The 17,175-nt window shown below is 40.1% G+C and overlaps 1 protein-coding gene across 1 annotated transcript in view; it reads left to right on the top strand.

Moving 5' to 3' along the window:
* Positions 1 to 4,315: 4,315 nt before the first annotated feature.
* Positions 4,316 to 17,175, top strand: part of sorcs1 (sortilin-related VPS10 domain containing receptor 1) — a 132,682-nt gene continuing 119,822 nt past the window's right edge. The window contains exon 1 of the mRNA XM_076148133.1: positions 4,316 to 5,035. Within this exon, the coding sequence (XP_076004248.1) occupies positions 4,316 to 5,035 (720 nt within the window). The remainder of the gene's footprint in view (positions 5,036 to 17,175) is intronic.

The raw sequence follows: 17,175 nt of genomic DNA, 5'->3' as shown, positions 1-17,175 counted from the left end.
TTTTGAGAAAAGACTTGGCGTTAAAGCCGCTCGCGCCTGCATTGGCTATTGTGAATCAAAAAATGCACTGCATCCTGCATTGCATTGTGGGATTGCCTTACTCTGTGCACATGGACTAAAATGCAGAGTATGTATGCAGCTCGCTCGGTTTTGGGACCGACCCTTAGACCCCCGGATCAACTTAATGTTGTCCATCTTCAACAGTTTCTCACTGTTGTGGTTTGTTGTCTCTACCTGTTCCTGTGTCTGCCTTCCTTCATTTGCGTGTGGCTTTGTGGTTATTTGAGGCACTTCCATGTCCGGTGTGGCCTCAGGGTTACACTCACTGGAGGAAACATCAACTCTTGCCTAATGGCTAGACTGTCATTTTAGATTGATTTACTAATTTCCTTGCAGTGAGAACATGCATGGAAAGTTCTCTTGTTCCCCTGAAATGCCATCCTCTTACAACTGGCCCCATGTCGATATGCCATGGTTTACGATTCATGTCAGGGGGCTTGGACGCCTTTCAAAAATCTGCTTGCTAGTTTCTTTTGGAAATCATGCCTTGTTTGCTTGAAAAATCACTGAGACCATCTCTTGTTTGTGTTAATGCTCAAAAGCTTTTACTGCGCTGCAATTGCTGAAGATTAATCCTTGGAGCTGAGCAGGGAAGAGGGAGCAATGTTGTAAAACTTGTAAAAAGAGACTTAATGAGTTGGCATCATCCTTCCATCAAAATAGCATAACTGAAGGCTTTGAAGCTATTTTATTTTCGATTTTTTATGTATGATTTTATCTGATGAGCCAGACAGCATACAGACAACAGCACATGTAAGAGTGTTTAGTTTACACTGCATATTTAATTATGTTTCTGTTTGTGCACGTTGCTGTGCTGTTTTTCTTACTTTCCTCTGCCTCCACGAAAGAGGTTATGCCCCTCACTTTGCAGAAGAAGAACATTTTTGCACATGCCATTCCTGATTTCTGTGGTTTTATACCTTGTTGTGTATTCATAATCCAAGCGACGACTTACAAATCAGACAGGTCAGACCTGTATCACATTCTGCAACATTCTCAAAAATCAATTTCTGTTATTGGCAGGACATTGATTCCCTGTGAATGGATGGTGTGTCAGGGTGGGGACAGGGGATGATGCAGCCTGACACTGCATCACAGCAGACACACACAAATACAAACACACACACCAGAGAAGCAGTTGATAAGTGTCTCTGAGCCATGTGGGCCCTGTCCATCGGAGCACCATTAATCCAAACCAATACGTCTGCTTAATGCTTTGTCCCATGAGGAGAGGCAACACTTGTCATCTTTAATGTCTCTGGCAGGACAGGGCTGGGAATATCATTCCAAAAAAGTGGAATTATACTGTACTTCATCTGAATAGTATAACCACTGATGTGATTGTAAATATATAAAAAATAAAAATGTAAGTATGTCTACTAATTTCTGTTGAATGATCACATGAACTATTAAGTCATGTGTAGGGATATTCAGCCCTCGTACAAGGATGGATTGCCCCAAATTTGAGTGTAAGACACATGACCTCTGAGATTTGGCGTTTTAAATGTATCGGGCTTGTAGTGCTAGCTATAATTCAACCAATTCAGTTCACCTGGTTTGTCATTGGAAACCATTAAAATAGGATGTGGACAACCGAAAGAAATCACCTTACCTAGCTCATTCAGTGTGCAGTAAAACAAACAACCAAACAAAAATACAATCAAACATTTAGCTAAATATAAAGGAGGGTCGCGTCCATCTTAAGTTAAATATAAAAATATAGATGTCAAATTGCTAAAATGCAACCCAAATAAAATGCAGCAGAACACATATCAACAGTTGAATATTAGAATATTAAAAACTAAAAATTTTTAATACAACCATGATAAGTGCAATACACAGTAAGTAAATACTGAGGAACTAAAATACTATCTCTGATAAGTATACTGCACATAGTGTGATAATACACATAAGTCTGACAGCTAAGCCAGGGTTGCAGGGTTGCTTGAATTTCATCTGAGCAGGTTTCATATTAATGTAGTTGCATTGGCACAATGTGCTCAAGAGCTATTGAAGTTGATGGCAAAGGGGACATGATTCATTTTACAATCAATTACAACAAAGTGGCTTAATACAGTAACAAACTAAACTTTTTTGTAGAAGCTTTAATACATTAAGGGAACACTTAATCCTCACAACACCAAGTCAGTTAAACTTTAGGGATATCAATCTGTCCATTTAGGAATCTTGTGAATCGATTTCACCTGTGCAACAGGTGCAATTGAGAGGCAAACGCAAGATAAACTCTAAAAAGAGAATGGTTTTGCATGTGGTAGCCACACACGATTGCTTTCTCCTTTCCCTTCCCGACTGATTATTCTCTAGTTTTCTGTTCTGATAGTGTCCTTGTCACTGCAGGTAGCATGAGGCTTCACTTGTAGCACAATTAAGTTGCACAGGAATTCCAGCTACTCGCAAGAAGGTTTGCTGTGTCTCCCATCACAGCCTCAAGAGCATGGAGGAGATACCAGGAGACCGGCCGTTACACAAGGAGGAGCTGGATAGGGCTGTAGAAGGGCATCAACCCAGAAGCAGGCTCCGCATCTGCTCCTTTGTGTGAGGAGGAACAGGAGGAGCACTGCCAGAGCCCTACAACATGACCTCCAGCAGGCTACTGGTGTGGGTGTTTTTGAACAAACTGTAAGAAACTGAATCATTGAGTGTGGCACCAGGGCGAGTCATCCTCTGGAGGGACCTGAACTCACAGTCCAGCACCATGCAACGTGATTGTCATTCGCCTGAGAACAGCAGAATTGGCAGGTAAGTCGTCACACACAGCCTGGAGAACGTTATGCTGCCTATAACATCATCCAGCATGACCGGATTGGTTTCCCTGTCTGAGAGTTCAAATCACTCATTACTATGTATCTGCTACATGTTAATGCATCAATAGTGAAATTCCCCTTGCAAAGAACCATGTCAATATATCATGTCAATGCATTAAAGTCAATCTCCTTGTATCCTTATGTATACAATTCTACGGTTTTAATGCTTTCGGTGTGGTTGATGTCTTGAGTATGAAGTAACCAAGTCACAAAATAAAATGTCCTGCCCTTGAATGAGACACAAAACTGAAAACAAAACCTCTCTTTTACTGTACAATGTCCCAGCATTCTAATGATGTGATACTTTACTCTTTACATCTTCATTTTTCTGGAGGATATCTTCCTTGTGGGAACATTGATCACCACTGATGCCGCTATACACCAATTCCATTCCCCTTATGGCAGCTTCCTCTGCAGTGAACTAGAAAGGAACCAGCTGTTGTAGTGGTTTGTGAACATTTGTGTATCCCTTTGTGCAAATAAGTGCTCATCAGCAGTAACCATAACCTGCAGTCATTAGATGCAGAAAGCTGCAGAGCACATATCAAAGAGATGACTCCTCCCTGCTGCCTTTGGGGACACAAGAAATGGAGAAGCTCATGAATGTCGGGAAACAACTTGTGCTGTTACACATGATTGTTTGGTTTGTTTCCAGTTCACTTAAATGATCACGATGCATTCACTTGCCAACTACAACATTTTGTTTCACCTTACAGGTGATTCTCCAGCATGCCTCACGAGGTATGCTGCCTGCACAACACCACGCTGCAACATGATGCACATGGATAGAGATATGTTCAAATCTTCGTGTTTCTACACGGTATGTTATTGCTGGTTAATAAGTCATATTACCGCCTTGATGCTGTGCATAATTGCAATTTATTGTCCAATTACAGGAAGCCCCACGCTGAGCCCCAACGCCATTGAGTTTTATGTAATTAAACACGTTTGTCAATGATATTTGTTTCTCTTTCATTTGCTAAATTAAACAATTAAATTCCCCTGAAGGCGGGTGATAAAGTGTGGATCATGGGAATGTCTTACCGACAAACCGCAGCTTTCTCCTGTGCGCAGCTGACATTAGTAGAGGAATAAAAAGCAGAGTGAAATAAGTGTATAACAGGCAGCTTTAATTATAGTCTGCCATATGGCACGAAATATCAAATATGGAGAAAGACAGTTGCAACATTATCCAACCCATCTCTCAGTCTGGATCTTCAGCTCCTCCCCTATGCGCGCAGGGCTTCATTTGATCAAATCCTTCAACTTGGACCACTTAGACTCAGCGGCACTTTTTACAACACTGCATTTGGGCAACGCCACAACTTGCGCAGCAGTTCGACAACCGAGCGGCAAATAACTACAAGAAAAGGAAGAGGAAGAAGAGGGGAAAGTGGCCGGATTCCAGATCCCATTCTTTGCCACCAGCAATGGAGCGGAAGGTCATATTTTGCCCAAAGTGGTTTTTGCTTTTGTCGATGCTCTGTTTATTTCATGTCACCAAGCCAGAAATAACTTGCAGGTCATGTCAGTCTGGAAATACGTTTCGCCCACAGGAATTTATGCTGAAAATGGACGTATCTAAATCCGCAACAGTGTCAGAGAGCGAAGTTTTTGGAAATGGAAACTGGGCAGAGAGACCCAGTGTCAGAACTCGGCGACTCGGTTGTGCAGGTGGCTCCGCTGAATGCGCGCACAACGGGGCGCAATACACCCAGGCGAGGCTTAAACGGAATACACCCGAGGTGCGCTCAAAACATCAAACTCCAGTCGGCGAGAGTGACTTTAATCGACCCAAGATGAAAGTTCCCAGTGTTAAAACGGGTGGCCAGCCAGAGAAAGCTCACCCGGCTCTGTTAACCTCAACCGTCCGATTCGGAAAGCGCACCACAAGAAGCAGCGGCGTCCAGGATGAGGTGGGTAAAGCCATGTCCCCCGGTTCAGCCCAGAGTCAAGACCCGGGAGAGGACATCACCTCAGCGGCTGCCGGACGCAGAGTGACTCGCTCTGAGCTGCGCTGGAGCGGCGAGGACCGGAGAGCCACCGGTCCGAGACAGGAGGAGCTTAAACTTAACAGTTCGACGTTCGCCTTGACCGGAGATTCATCCCACAACCAGGCTATGGTGCACTGGTCCGGCCAGAACAGCAGCGTAAGTCATTTATTATGTGCACTTTAAGCAACACTGACTGGACAAATCCGCATATACACACTAAGCCTCGGCCGCCAGGTGGGCAGAGCAGCCTTTTCTCTCTTGTGCGTGTGTATGCGTGTGTGTGTGTGTGTGAGAGAGGGAGAGGCTCAGAAAAAGGCAAAGAGCACACACACTTTCACGCCTCTAATACAATATCACTTGAACCTGATACACTTTCAATTTTAAGTAAGATATAATCAGATATTGTTCAGTACAACACTGTTTAGTATTAAAGAGTGTTGAATGACATTAAAAGAATCACATGTCAGGAGTTTTATCATGCAGTTTCAGGTAAAATTAATTAAGTGGCATTATATCAGCCACGAATTAAACTTAAGCCTATCCAGATCATTGAAACACATAAACATTGTCTGCTGTTGTGGGCTTTTACTCATTTAGCTGCATTCTGTGACTCCAGTGGGGGGAGGGAGAAAGTGACCGCCAAGGGAGAGAGAGTGAGAAGAGGCTTCAGCTCAGATCTTGTTCAGTCTGAGCAGCTGAATTGGTGCAGGGATAGAGCTGTCTATGTTGAGCACGGCGTATCTCTGACCACAGGGCAAGATTTTCGAGTAGTGCCGCAGGTTGTGAGAGACATTAAGCAATTTCAGCCACCTTCCTTTTCTGCGGGCAGATTTCCCTGAGCCATGGACCTGAACTGCCTGCAAAGTTCTGAGCAGAGAGCAAAATCCTGTCCTGCTTTGCCTGGTTGATGGATTTAGAGTCTTTCATATATTGTCAGATATGAAAAGCTCTTGCTTCTCATAGGTTAAGCAGTTGCGTTGAGATTTGAGAAGGATATTTCTATAATCCCCTTCCCTAACAGCAGGGGAACTTTCTCACCAATCATACTTTGACTTGTCATGAGTGCAACTACTACCATTAATAGTGGCTTGAGGAGGATTGATACTGGATTTGTGTGGTTGACACAGTATTGACTCATCACTGTTTAACACATGAAAACCTGATAACGGTATTATAGTGACAGATAATGTTTTTCAAAATACGTTTCACATCCATATGCAAAGACGACAGTGACACTAGTAAATAGTAATTTGCAAAAAAGTAAAAAAAATAAAATAATGGAAATTGCATTATTAATCAGTAACTGTGCATTCAATTCAATCGTTACATCTTATTATCTGATAATATTGACTTAAGGATATCTCTGATGGCTGCATTCCACTCAGGTGTGCTAATGCTTATGTGGCACTGGCAGATATCATTTTTCATATTCAGTCCTATCTATGACAGGTCAGGACCAGAATCAGAATGTGTGCTTTGAGCAAACGCTGAAAGTTACTGTGTGAGCTTCTTAGCATATACGTGATCGCATGACAGCTAAAAATCTTTACAGAGCTAAATCTTGCATTATATTTCCAGCAGTAATGTCTAAAAGCAAAACATGGACTGGGACATCAGCACATTTCCTCAGTAGCTCACGGAGTGTCTATCTGTAGTCACATCTGTGAAATGCACTGTATATTGTTTATTCAGTGTTATTATTTTAAAGCTGTTTCTTTGGCCATGGTACTGCACAAAAAGCAATTAAAAACAATGCTGTCTGGGAGCTTGGCTGCATGTCATAATGTGCTGCTGCATTATGACATGCAGCCGCACAGGCAGCAGCATTTCTCATCTGAGTGTGTTAACAACAACGCAGAGTTAAGTTTAATCAATGGAGTGTTACTGTGCTGTCAGTGAATTCACAGCATGAAGTTATTACAGTGATGCTTGATCAGTAAATTATGTAATATGTAATGTTATATGTTCATTCCATACCTAATGATAGATAATGTTAATGTGTGCTTTTGCATTTGATGTGGCCTCGCCTGGACCACATCAAAAACACAAATGTGCCAGACTCACAGGGACAATGACCTTGGATCGGTAAATTCCTCTTCATATGTCCAAAATGAGAAAACATTCTGATAATGTGGTTGTACCTGCGTGCCTCATTTCTTAAAACTGAGACACACTTCTGTTTCAGTCCATGGGGAGACTCTGTGATGCAGTGTACTGTATGTATATACAGTAGCTATATACTGTCGCTTATATTGTTCACTGGATGTCTCAGTCTGCAGAGTGTCATCATAGTGCAATTACTGCCTCCCTCATAAAAATGATTTGGTGCAAGCCCAAGTTAAGTATTTACTTCTTTAGAGGCCACTAATCCTGGATGTGGTATTAAGAAAGGAAAATGCAAATGTTTTAAATTCTATCACTCCTGCATTCCTTCAAAATGTAACAAACATGAGACGAAGAAAGTCTCTGGGAAGCTTAAAAAAAAGCTCCAAGATATTCTTTTCATCTGTTCCTCACACTGATATCTCAACGGCTCCTCCGGAATCCAAACATTTGGAATTTAGCGTGGATTGAGACTTTAAGGAGGCAAAACAGGCAAAGTAATCCCTATTTGCTCCTCAGCTTCTCTCATCTTTAGAACATTTGTCCCTGAACTTGCCATTCTGGAGTGGATCGCTGGCTGTTTCACAACTGCACGGTTCTGTGTTACACGCACACCACTTAGCCCTGTCTGTAACAAAACCAATTACTTTCAAACACATATCACCAGTTTCCATACACTCTCCTCTGCTTCTGAGCAAAATTCCATCCTGTGCCTCAGGTGTTTCTGTGGGTTTCAGAAGCTGTAGCTCATAAAAACGGACATTCCAATAAAAACCTCTCAAAATACCAGATTTCACCCTCAAAACACAACACCTATTACTATTTAGTCATGCTGTTAGATTTTGCATATGAATACACGATACTTGTATAACTGTGTTGTAAGTACTTTGACCTTATTCTTTCAGTTGATGCAAACAGCTTTACGGAGGCAGGCAGGGAGAGAGGATCCAGCATTAAAAATGTAGAATTGATGCTATAAGGAGAAATAGACGTCCTTAGTCTTCAGCAGCTGAGCTACTGTATAAATTAAGAGATAAGTCAAAAACATGTCACCGAGCTGAAGTCAGAAAGAATACACTTCAGGGGCCTCATTAAGACCGTTGCATATGCACAAAACATGGATTTAAACTTGCACACGCCACTTTCTACACCATTGTGATTTAAAAAGACAAACATTATGTGAGAATGTGTGCCCTGGTACCAGAACTCTGGCCTATCCTATTTTAGAGACAGGAGGATCTCGTTGCACCGATGGACAGGCAGTGATATGAAGCCAGATTTCACAACGTTTCTTCTCACAGTCACAGCCTCAACATCGACGACAGAACAAACACTCACACTGGCATTTTAAATGTGCGTGTTTATGTCTGCATTTTAACACAACACTGGCTCCCAAACAACACCTCTCCTAGTCAATCATTTTACAATTGTGTAATTCCCGTGGTGGAGTCCGTCATGTATGCGTATTGTGGATACCGCTGGTATATACACGTGCTATGAAATCACAGGTTTAATGTTCTAATCCTCACACACACTCATTTAAATCACCACATTAAGATCTCTGATTTACCGTTTTTACTGATAACTTATAGATTGTCTCAGTTCAATCCTGTAGTGTTCCCCCACGCACCTCTCTATGCTTCCAAACTGCGCAGATGAGAGGCGTACAGACGCCTGAGGTGTGAGCGCAAAAAGCTGCAGAAATGTTGCTGTGTTATGTGAGAAAACACAAGCTCTCCTGAATCCAAAGCGATTGGGACGATCATCCAGAGATTTACAAGATGTACACAAATCCTGGGGGAAGTTGTGCTGCGTTTAAAGATGTAACAGAACAATGGACTTTATTACTTGATAATGCACAGTCACAGTGGCAGCAACATTATCTTGCTCAACTAAATTCTAATTTCAACATTTGTTTTAATTTGTTTTCCCACAAAACATTATTTGTTATCTCCAGCTGGCACAAGTAGATGAATATTTATTTGTAAACTTCTTCTTTTGGTCTAGGGTTCAGACATTATGATGAACAGCTATGGTTCATCTGTACTTTTGTAGTGTTTTTCTCCAAAGTGCTCTTACATTGACCTCACATTCACCCATTCATATACTAATGAGTGGGGGCAAACCATGCACGAACTCAACCTGCACATCAGGAGCAGTCGGGCGTTCAGTGTTTGCTCAACAACACTGTGACAGGCTCTCTTAGAGAAGCCCAGAATCCAACCAGGAACCTTTCCATTCGGAGAAGGTCGCCCCCGGTTTTTGGCGGGCAAACCTTTTTAAGTCACTTGTGATTCATAAAGAGGTAATTGTGCACAATATGTATGCGCACAATTTTGTGAATCAGATTCTTTTCTCTGTGTGCGCCATTTCTCTCTTTTCGACATACTCACTGATTTAGTCAGGGCTGTTTTAAAATGAGGCCCTAGGAATGTGCTCTACTTAATATTTAACCTTTGTTTTAATCATCCCACATTACTGGAAGCTTGTTAGCCGGATTGGAATCATTATGTCTCATGAGACATTGGCCGCTGAAATCATATGAACCTCAAAGAGCAAACATGAGTTAACATATGTATTACAAGCAAAGATGCACAGACTTGAGCGCACATGTGCACACACACAATGCCTGAATGGAGTGGATAAAGGATGGCACAATATGGCTGTAATAAGGCATAGATGTAATGGGATATTTTAGTTTGAATTCAGTGTGATATGCATCTCTTTTGAAAGAAAGTACAGAAACTACCAAACTAAAGACATTATATATTCTCAGGAGTTTGTGGAGACCAAAACAGAACTAGAATAAAACAGATAATTGGACATTTCATCTGGTGGATAGAAACACACTGGAAGGATTGCTGCTCTTTGTCTGAAGTAGCAGCTTCAGTATGGAATTTTTGTCAGTTTGAATGTTTTGATAGTAGTGTATAACATATGCTTATGCACAGTAGAGTTATGATTTTGGTGTCGATTAGAAGTGTTGAAGTAGGTTTGGGGTACTTTTACCACCTAATGTCTAAAAATGTCCCAAATCATGGCTTCCTAGTATCTTCTTGAATGTTACACTACTTGTTTCGAAGATGCAGTTCCAGTTCCTTCAAAAATTGTGGGGGCAGTAATGCCAAATCTGAGTAGATGCACTCCAAGCAGTAAGACATGTGCATTGTGGCACTAGTTGTTTTAAAAGAATAATCATACAGTTGCCTGTAGCACTGAAAGTTCTGAGTTCAGTCTTCACATCAGGCGATGACTGCCAACAGCCATGGGCGAGTTTTTTTACCACGATAAGCCATGATCCATATCTTAGCCTTCAGTAAAATTGGCTAACCAGAACAAATCTTTGACCTTCAGTAACACCTACATATTTCCGTGGGGCTGCTTTACAATATATTCTAGGATTTACTGTATAGCACATTGATGAGTTCTATCTTTCCTGCTTACTTTCGATGGTTTATGCACTACTCATGTCAACTTCTGCTTCAGTTTGTATTTTCCTCATAAAAGCATTTGACAGCCCCTGAAGAACTGGGCTGTGAGTTTATTGCTTTCAGATGTGTAGGTGGACAGTCAGTGGTAGCAATAACACTGAATGGCCCATAGTCCTGCTGGAGAAAAAGTTTTCAGTCATCTCATCTTACTGTTTTAATTTTCTTTTTGGAGTTAGTAACTCTGTATGTTAGCCTCAGTTAATGCATTGGCGGACTATAGCAAAAAGAAGGCATTCACTCTGGGTTTGAAACATTATTGCAACTTGGGTTGTAGAAAATCCAGCAATACACAGAAAAAGCTGGACAACTGCAATGATTAACATTTGGTTATAAATGATACACAATACAAATTTCAATTAAGGAAAGGCTAAATGATATTAAAACATATTATAATAATGCACTAGCCAAAAGAGAAGCAATGACACAGGTATTCCATGGCACACAAAGTAGGGTAGAGTTTAAAAAGCCTCCATCAAATCACGGTTATGTTAAACACGAAGAAAAACAGTCCACGTAACAACATCTGGCTGTTCTGGCTAGAAAAACCTCCATCAGTGTGTGTTATAAGGTGTGGCCAGGTAGAGTCACATGTCTGTTTCATATGGTAGTGCAGTGTTTGACAATGACAGATACAAAAACTTAAACATACACAAACGATATGCATATAGATACAACTCCAGCTATGAGAGTAAAAAGTGACAATCACTATAAGAGAACATCTTTTTGGGCACACTGCCTCAGTAGCATTGTGTGCCCTTGTATCCATCCATCCATCCATCCTTGCTTCTTTCTGTTTATTTGTTGTCGGGATACATGGGTCTGAAGTCTATCCTAGTGAGAGACACAGTGTAACTCAAGGAGACTCCATCAATGTGAACAAAACTGAAAAAAACAATTCAATTTGCATCTTCTCTTTTACTTTGTTCAGATTATGCATTTTGCCAAACATCTCCTACAGCTGCAATTATGAAAATAATTATTAAAATTCAACTGATTTCAAATGTGATTGTGGGAAAGCAGTGTAACTGAGAGAAAAAGGTTACAGGCAAAAAGCATCTCACCTTGGGGCCTGCGACACACTGCCCATGCAAAATGCATCCAACATCTAACAGGAAAGTATTGTTTGCATTATGAAATGTCAGACATTAAGTACATTGATTTGTCACGCAGAGATATGGGACAAGTCCAACTTGAGACCAAATTAAATGAATGCTGTCATGTTCAACACACGCACACGCACACACACACACACACACACACACACACACACACACACACACACACACACACACACACACACAATTTAAAACAAACCATGACTTATTAACACTCAGTTTAATCAAAGAATTATTGAATATTTGCATTATTATAGCTAAATAAGTAGAAAATTGTCACGGGCATGGATTGCAGCAGTATTGAGACGCACATACGCTGGCAGATATGAAAAGAGGCCTTTACGTTGTAAAAGCTGGTGTTCGTTTAATATATATCTATGGGTGTTCTCTTTTGGTTTTTGGTTCTACTGCTTTTTTGAAAATAATAGCCTATCAAAAGTTCCAAACTGTTTGTTCTGAAGTATTAAATATGCTCTTGATATCAGAGATGGCAGATACAATGATGGAATACAACAAAAGGAACATGGTACAGAACAATAACACCTAAGCAGAGGCTAAAGTAAAATTTCATTTCTTTTTACACAGAGATAATCAGGCTATCAACTTATTCTGTCATCAATTAATGAGTTGATTACATGAGGTTCTCTGAAGTGAGAAACTCATGTGCTAATACATTCTGTCTAAGTTTACAGTCTCATGCTACCTTGTCTGTGTTGAGAGAGTCTATTTATGGTTGTATATGCATACTCATAGTGATGGCAATGCCCAATTTATTACCAAGCCAGAGCTTTGTTTTACTGAAGTCACGTCTCTCATATGGTTGTAGTTTTGCCTTCAGTTGAGCAGTAAGTTGAACACATTTACAAATAGTTTAATCCAGTATAGTGGAAATCAAATGTGTTATTTATCACGACATATGCTAAATGGAGAAGACCTTAACAAACAGTGATGAAAGCAGAAGGCAGCATAATACACCTATTTATTGACAGTATTTTCCGATTTTCTCCATTACATTACTTCTGTCATTGATTACAGACGTAGCTTTAAAATGAAACAATTAGCAGCACTGCTAGCATAACTCTCAATGGGCTGACACTTGATATTTGCACTTGCTATTCTGTACTCATTCAGGTAGTTGGCGTCTTGCAGTCTAGTACATTCCATGTCACAATTGCATAATTTATTAAATATATGTGAGTAGGCCAAGCTCACATCCACCTGTGAAATAAACCAGAATATGCGACTGATGTAATGAAAGTTTGAAGGACCGAAAAGTCAAAAGCCAATCTATCCCTTGATAGAAAATTGGGACCCTCTGGTACAATTTGAAGATGTTTTCAATCACCAAGAAATTAGTAAATGTGATACTGATGGTATCACTCAAGGAAATATCTTCATCAGTGGTGCTATGTCAAGTGTCATGGTTGCAAACATCTGACCACATCTGACCACAGTTAACATAGTACCATTGATTATCTGTCTTTTAAAACTACACACTGACCGTTGTGACCAATGTCAAAGGTGTGTTGTAATATGTTAGCCAAGTTTAAATAAAGACATTGCAACATTTAAATCACACTTGAGTTTGTTGGTTTTCTCTCTCTGTTTTTAAAACCAATATGAATTTCTGTGATGCCTTTGGTGGGAAAAATCACAAGGGGCCTTTGTTGAACGGCTGCCTCTGAAGAGCAGTAATGTAAGTTAAATGAAAAGATTTGATCACAATAAAAAATAGACATTGTGTTTTATTTTTACATTCCACATCACCCGGCTGCACTTAATCACATTAATTGCTGTAACATGTCTTGCCACAGAAGACGCTTTGGTTATTGGCTGGCCCTTAGTCGCATTTTTAAATATTCAGCTGTCAAAACTGTTACGTTCTCTTTGGTGGACAGCATAATGAGAGCAAATAACCAGCATGCCAACATTACAAAGTCCTCCCATAGGTTAAAACTTACATATTTGAGGTCATTGCTGAACTTTGATGTGCATATTTTGTGCCAAGGTTTTCTCTTCATTATCAGGCCATGCTACATGCTGCTACATTTCATCACGCTGCTTTAGTCAATGTGGACTCGACTCCACTCACCACACATTGTTCACTTGCCCAAGTGTTTGATGACTCTAACTTATACATAAACCAAAGTTCAGTGATTATTAGTTCTACAGTCCTTCAAGGTCAATTGTAGGTCAAGCCACTTTGTCAAAAAACGACAACCAACATAACAAACAAGAGTTTAGTATTAGTAAAGTATTCAAATACTCCAGCGTTCCAGACCAGATATTGTAGTTATTTACTATGGCACTTGTTTGAATCTACTCCAGGGTTTTCTCTAACATTAGGGCTTAGTGCCTCAGCGTTTTTCTGCGCCACCCAGATAATATAATGAAAATTTCACAAACAACAACAAAAAGGGCACCAGGAAAACAGATACCAACACCTATAAGAGTGTTCTCGTTTCTGCACATGTGATAGATGTTTTAAGTGCTTAAAGACTTTTTTTGAGCTCCCCATCCCCGCTTTTATGCCCCTAATTATTTTCTGCATGTTTGGTTGGCAGCTCTCTCATATTAAAGATAACTATCTGACACCAACTACCTACTGGAGAGTGCGGGTTATAATATTTATTATATTAAATATATAGCTGTATATTTTGTACCATTTAAAGCAGCTGCGCCCTGTTTTGGCACCATTTTGTGCAAAAAAGGGAAAATTTCACTCAAACTTTATAATAACTATATCTATGTGACGTATCTAATATATAAATACATATATATCTATATATGTAATATATCTATTTATATATCTCTATGTATAGAGAGAGAGAGAAAGAGAGAGATTTTACAAATTTAGAAATATTTACATACCGTAATTTTCGGACTATAAGACGCACCTGAATATAAGCCGCAGAAGCTAAATTGAATGATGTGTACATATATAAGCCGCACTGGACTATAAGCCACCGGTTTTTTAATGTTTAATTACCATATGTAAGGGTTCGTGCACAGAGGGGATTGTCGGGAAAGAGGCGGCTGTTTGAGGAAAATCCCATTTATTAACATTTCAACAAACAAGTTGCATATTTGCATAACGTTTTCAAGTGTTACCATTTAGTGCAATAGTAGCTACAGAACGTGTACTATTCTGTGTAAACTGTACTGTATCACAAAGCGTTTCAGACACACAAACTTTTCAACTTTCAAACTTAAACGGTGCGCTCCCAGCGCACGTACCGGCAGTGATCTACAGCAGTGGTCCTTGGCATGAAAAAGATTGAAAACCACTGATCTACATTATAGCCTACAGTAGTACCATAACAAAAAACAAAGCTTACAGCGCTTGACGAGGCAATATCAATGGCTAAATTAAATGTTTATTTAAAAGTGCAAAATAAAGTGCCTGTAACACGACAGTAAGCGCGTAAGCCTAAAGTTGCAGTAACACGGCTGCTTAAAATATACGGTAATCAGCCTACCAGAAAAGTCATTAATCCTTGTCCTCATCTTTTAGGCTAAGGTGCAGTACACGGCCGCCTTCCGGAGGACTGTAACCTGTAAAATCCATAGATTTAGGAATTCCCCTAGTGGCCGTTAGCTGTAAAAATCCATAGATTAGCCGCACCGTTATATAAGCCTCAGGGTCGAAAAATGGGGAAAAAGGCGCGGCTTATAGTCCGAAAATTACGGTACTTCACATATCAACCAATATTTACTTTCATACAGGGAGTTATTATCATCTTGTCTACCTCTGCTGTCTCTGTGGACACAACAACTCTTGACCTTCAACAAAGGACTCTCTGAAAGGTCTACAAGGAAATATGTGTTCTACATTTTGTCTGAATTGAACTGACCACTGAATTTAAAGTCATAAATTGGACTCATTTTGTTCAGAAAAATCCTAATGAATAATCTGTTTCAAATGATGTAGAGACTTTGCCTTTATGGTGAGTATAGTTTTAACAAAAAATGGCTGGTCGCTGCAGGCTAGTAGCTTTTTAACGATCCAATTGCAAAGTGAGCCAGTCCTAATCTCTGTTTCCAGACCTGTTATTTAGCGCATCCTAGTGTGATCAGAGAAGGGAAAGGGAAATGCACATTGAAACAACAAACACCACCGGAGCAACTGTGTGGGGTAACTCATCCCTCGGGTATGAGAACTGCGAGCAGGCAGGCGGCTGCTGTCACACTCCACTGAGCAGCGCTTACTGCCATCAAGCTGCATTTGATCATAAACAAAATGGGCTCCTAGTCCCATGTGAAAAATGTTATATACTTCATAGTCCATGGGGGTAGTTCAAACAAAACACTGCTAGAGTTTTTATTTCAGTGAGGTGTCATGCACCTATGTTCCCTGATTCATAAATGTTTGTTTAAAGTTTTTCATTACATCTTACAAATATGCATGTCGCACATAAAAATCAACGAGATGTGAAATCTTGGTGTTGTTTTGAAGCTCTTTTTGCCACACACACACACAAATCTAAAACAAATGGGTTGATGATTTAAAGTTTTGATGTGATCTAACACATTTTAATGACACTATGCCTCTTCCTCACACTATGACCTGAGCTGTCTTGCTGTATGTAAAGTGCCTCGAGATAGCTTTTTTTTGTGATTTGGCGCTATAAAGATACAATTGAATTGAATTTAAATTGAGCATATCAAGGCACTCTGAACCATGTCTGTGAGGCCTATTACACACTTCATTTCCGTAAGAGTGCTAAGGTGTGGATATTTTCATTGATCTTTCTCCCGACTCAGTCTTTCTTGTTTTTTATTTGCTTTTTTTGTTTAATGTTTGTGAAGTGGTTTGAATTTGTCATGAGCCCCCCAAAATGAATTCACTCAGATGAGGTTGTGTCGCAGATTTGGGAACCGACTTTGTAAAATACAAATATAAAACAGCAAAATAATTGTTGCTCAGGTTGTTTACTCGGAATAGGGACTTTTCATTATATGAACCAGTTTTTTTTACTTTAGTAACAGTGTGTATATAATTCTGACTGCTGGCCCCTGGTGTTCATGGTTACTTGATTATTGATTGATAAGATGCTTTAAATATTCGGGTTCGTAAAATTGTCTAAATTTTGCAAGCCTACGGTTAAAGTTAAAATATGTCTCACATTTCCAACTTGAGCATATTTGACTTAATTACTACACATTACTATATACAGTGTATGATATTGTGTATATATATATATATATTTGTCTGTGTGTGTACACTATATTGCTGTGCATTAGTGTGGCGTTTTCTCTCTGTACCTCTCTGTACCTCTCTATCCTTAGGTTTAGCCGGTGGTGTTATTTCAACAGCCACACTGTCCTGGTGATGATACGATTGACACTTTGATGGGATCCGTGGTGATGGGGTAAAGGTTGTGAGGGAGAGAGGTGCCCTGCACACTATTAAGGGGCCATTCAAGTGTGACATAGAGGCTGAGCTTTACAGAGTAGATTTTGTCTGGAAATATATGGCGGGTAGGTCTGCCGACAAAATTCATATGCAACATTACATACACTACATGTTCTGGTATGAAATGATGGCAGGAGGTAATGGTCAGTGCGCAAAAATGCAGGCCAAAAG

Source organism: Genypterus blacodes, unplaced genomic scaffold (assembly GCF_046128005.1).
Source record: "Genypterus blacodes isolate CSIRO-AG114 ecotype Tasmania unplaced genomic scaffold, CSIRO-AGI_Gbla_v1 ptg000039l_1, whole genome shotgun sequence".
Classification (NCBI taxonomy): Eukaryota; Metazoa; Chordata; class Actinopteri; order Ophidiiformes; family Ophidiidae; genus Genypterus; species Genypterus blacodes.
Note: the sequence above shows the minus strand (reverse complement) of the source record. Positions and strands in the feature narration are given on the sequence as shown.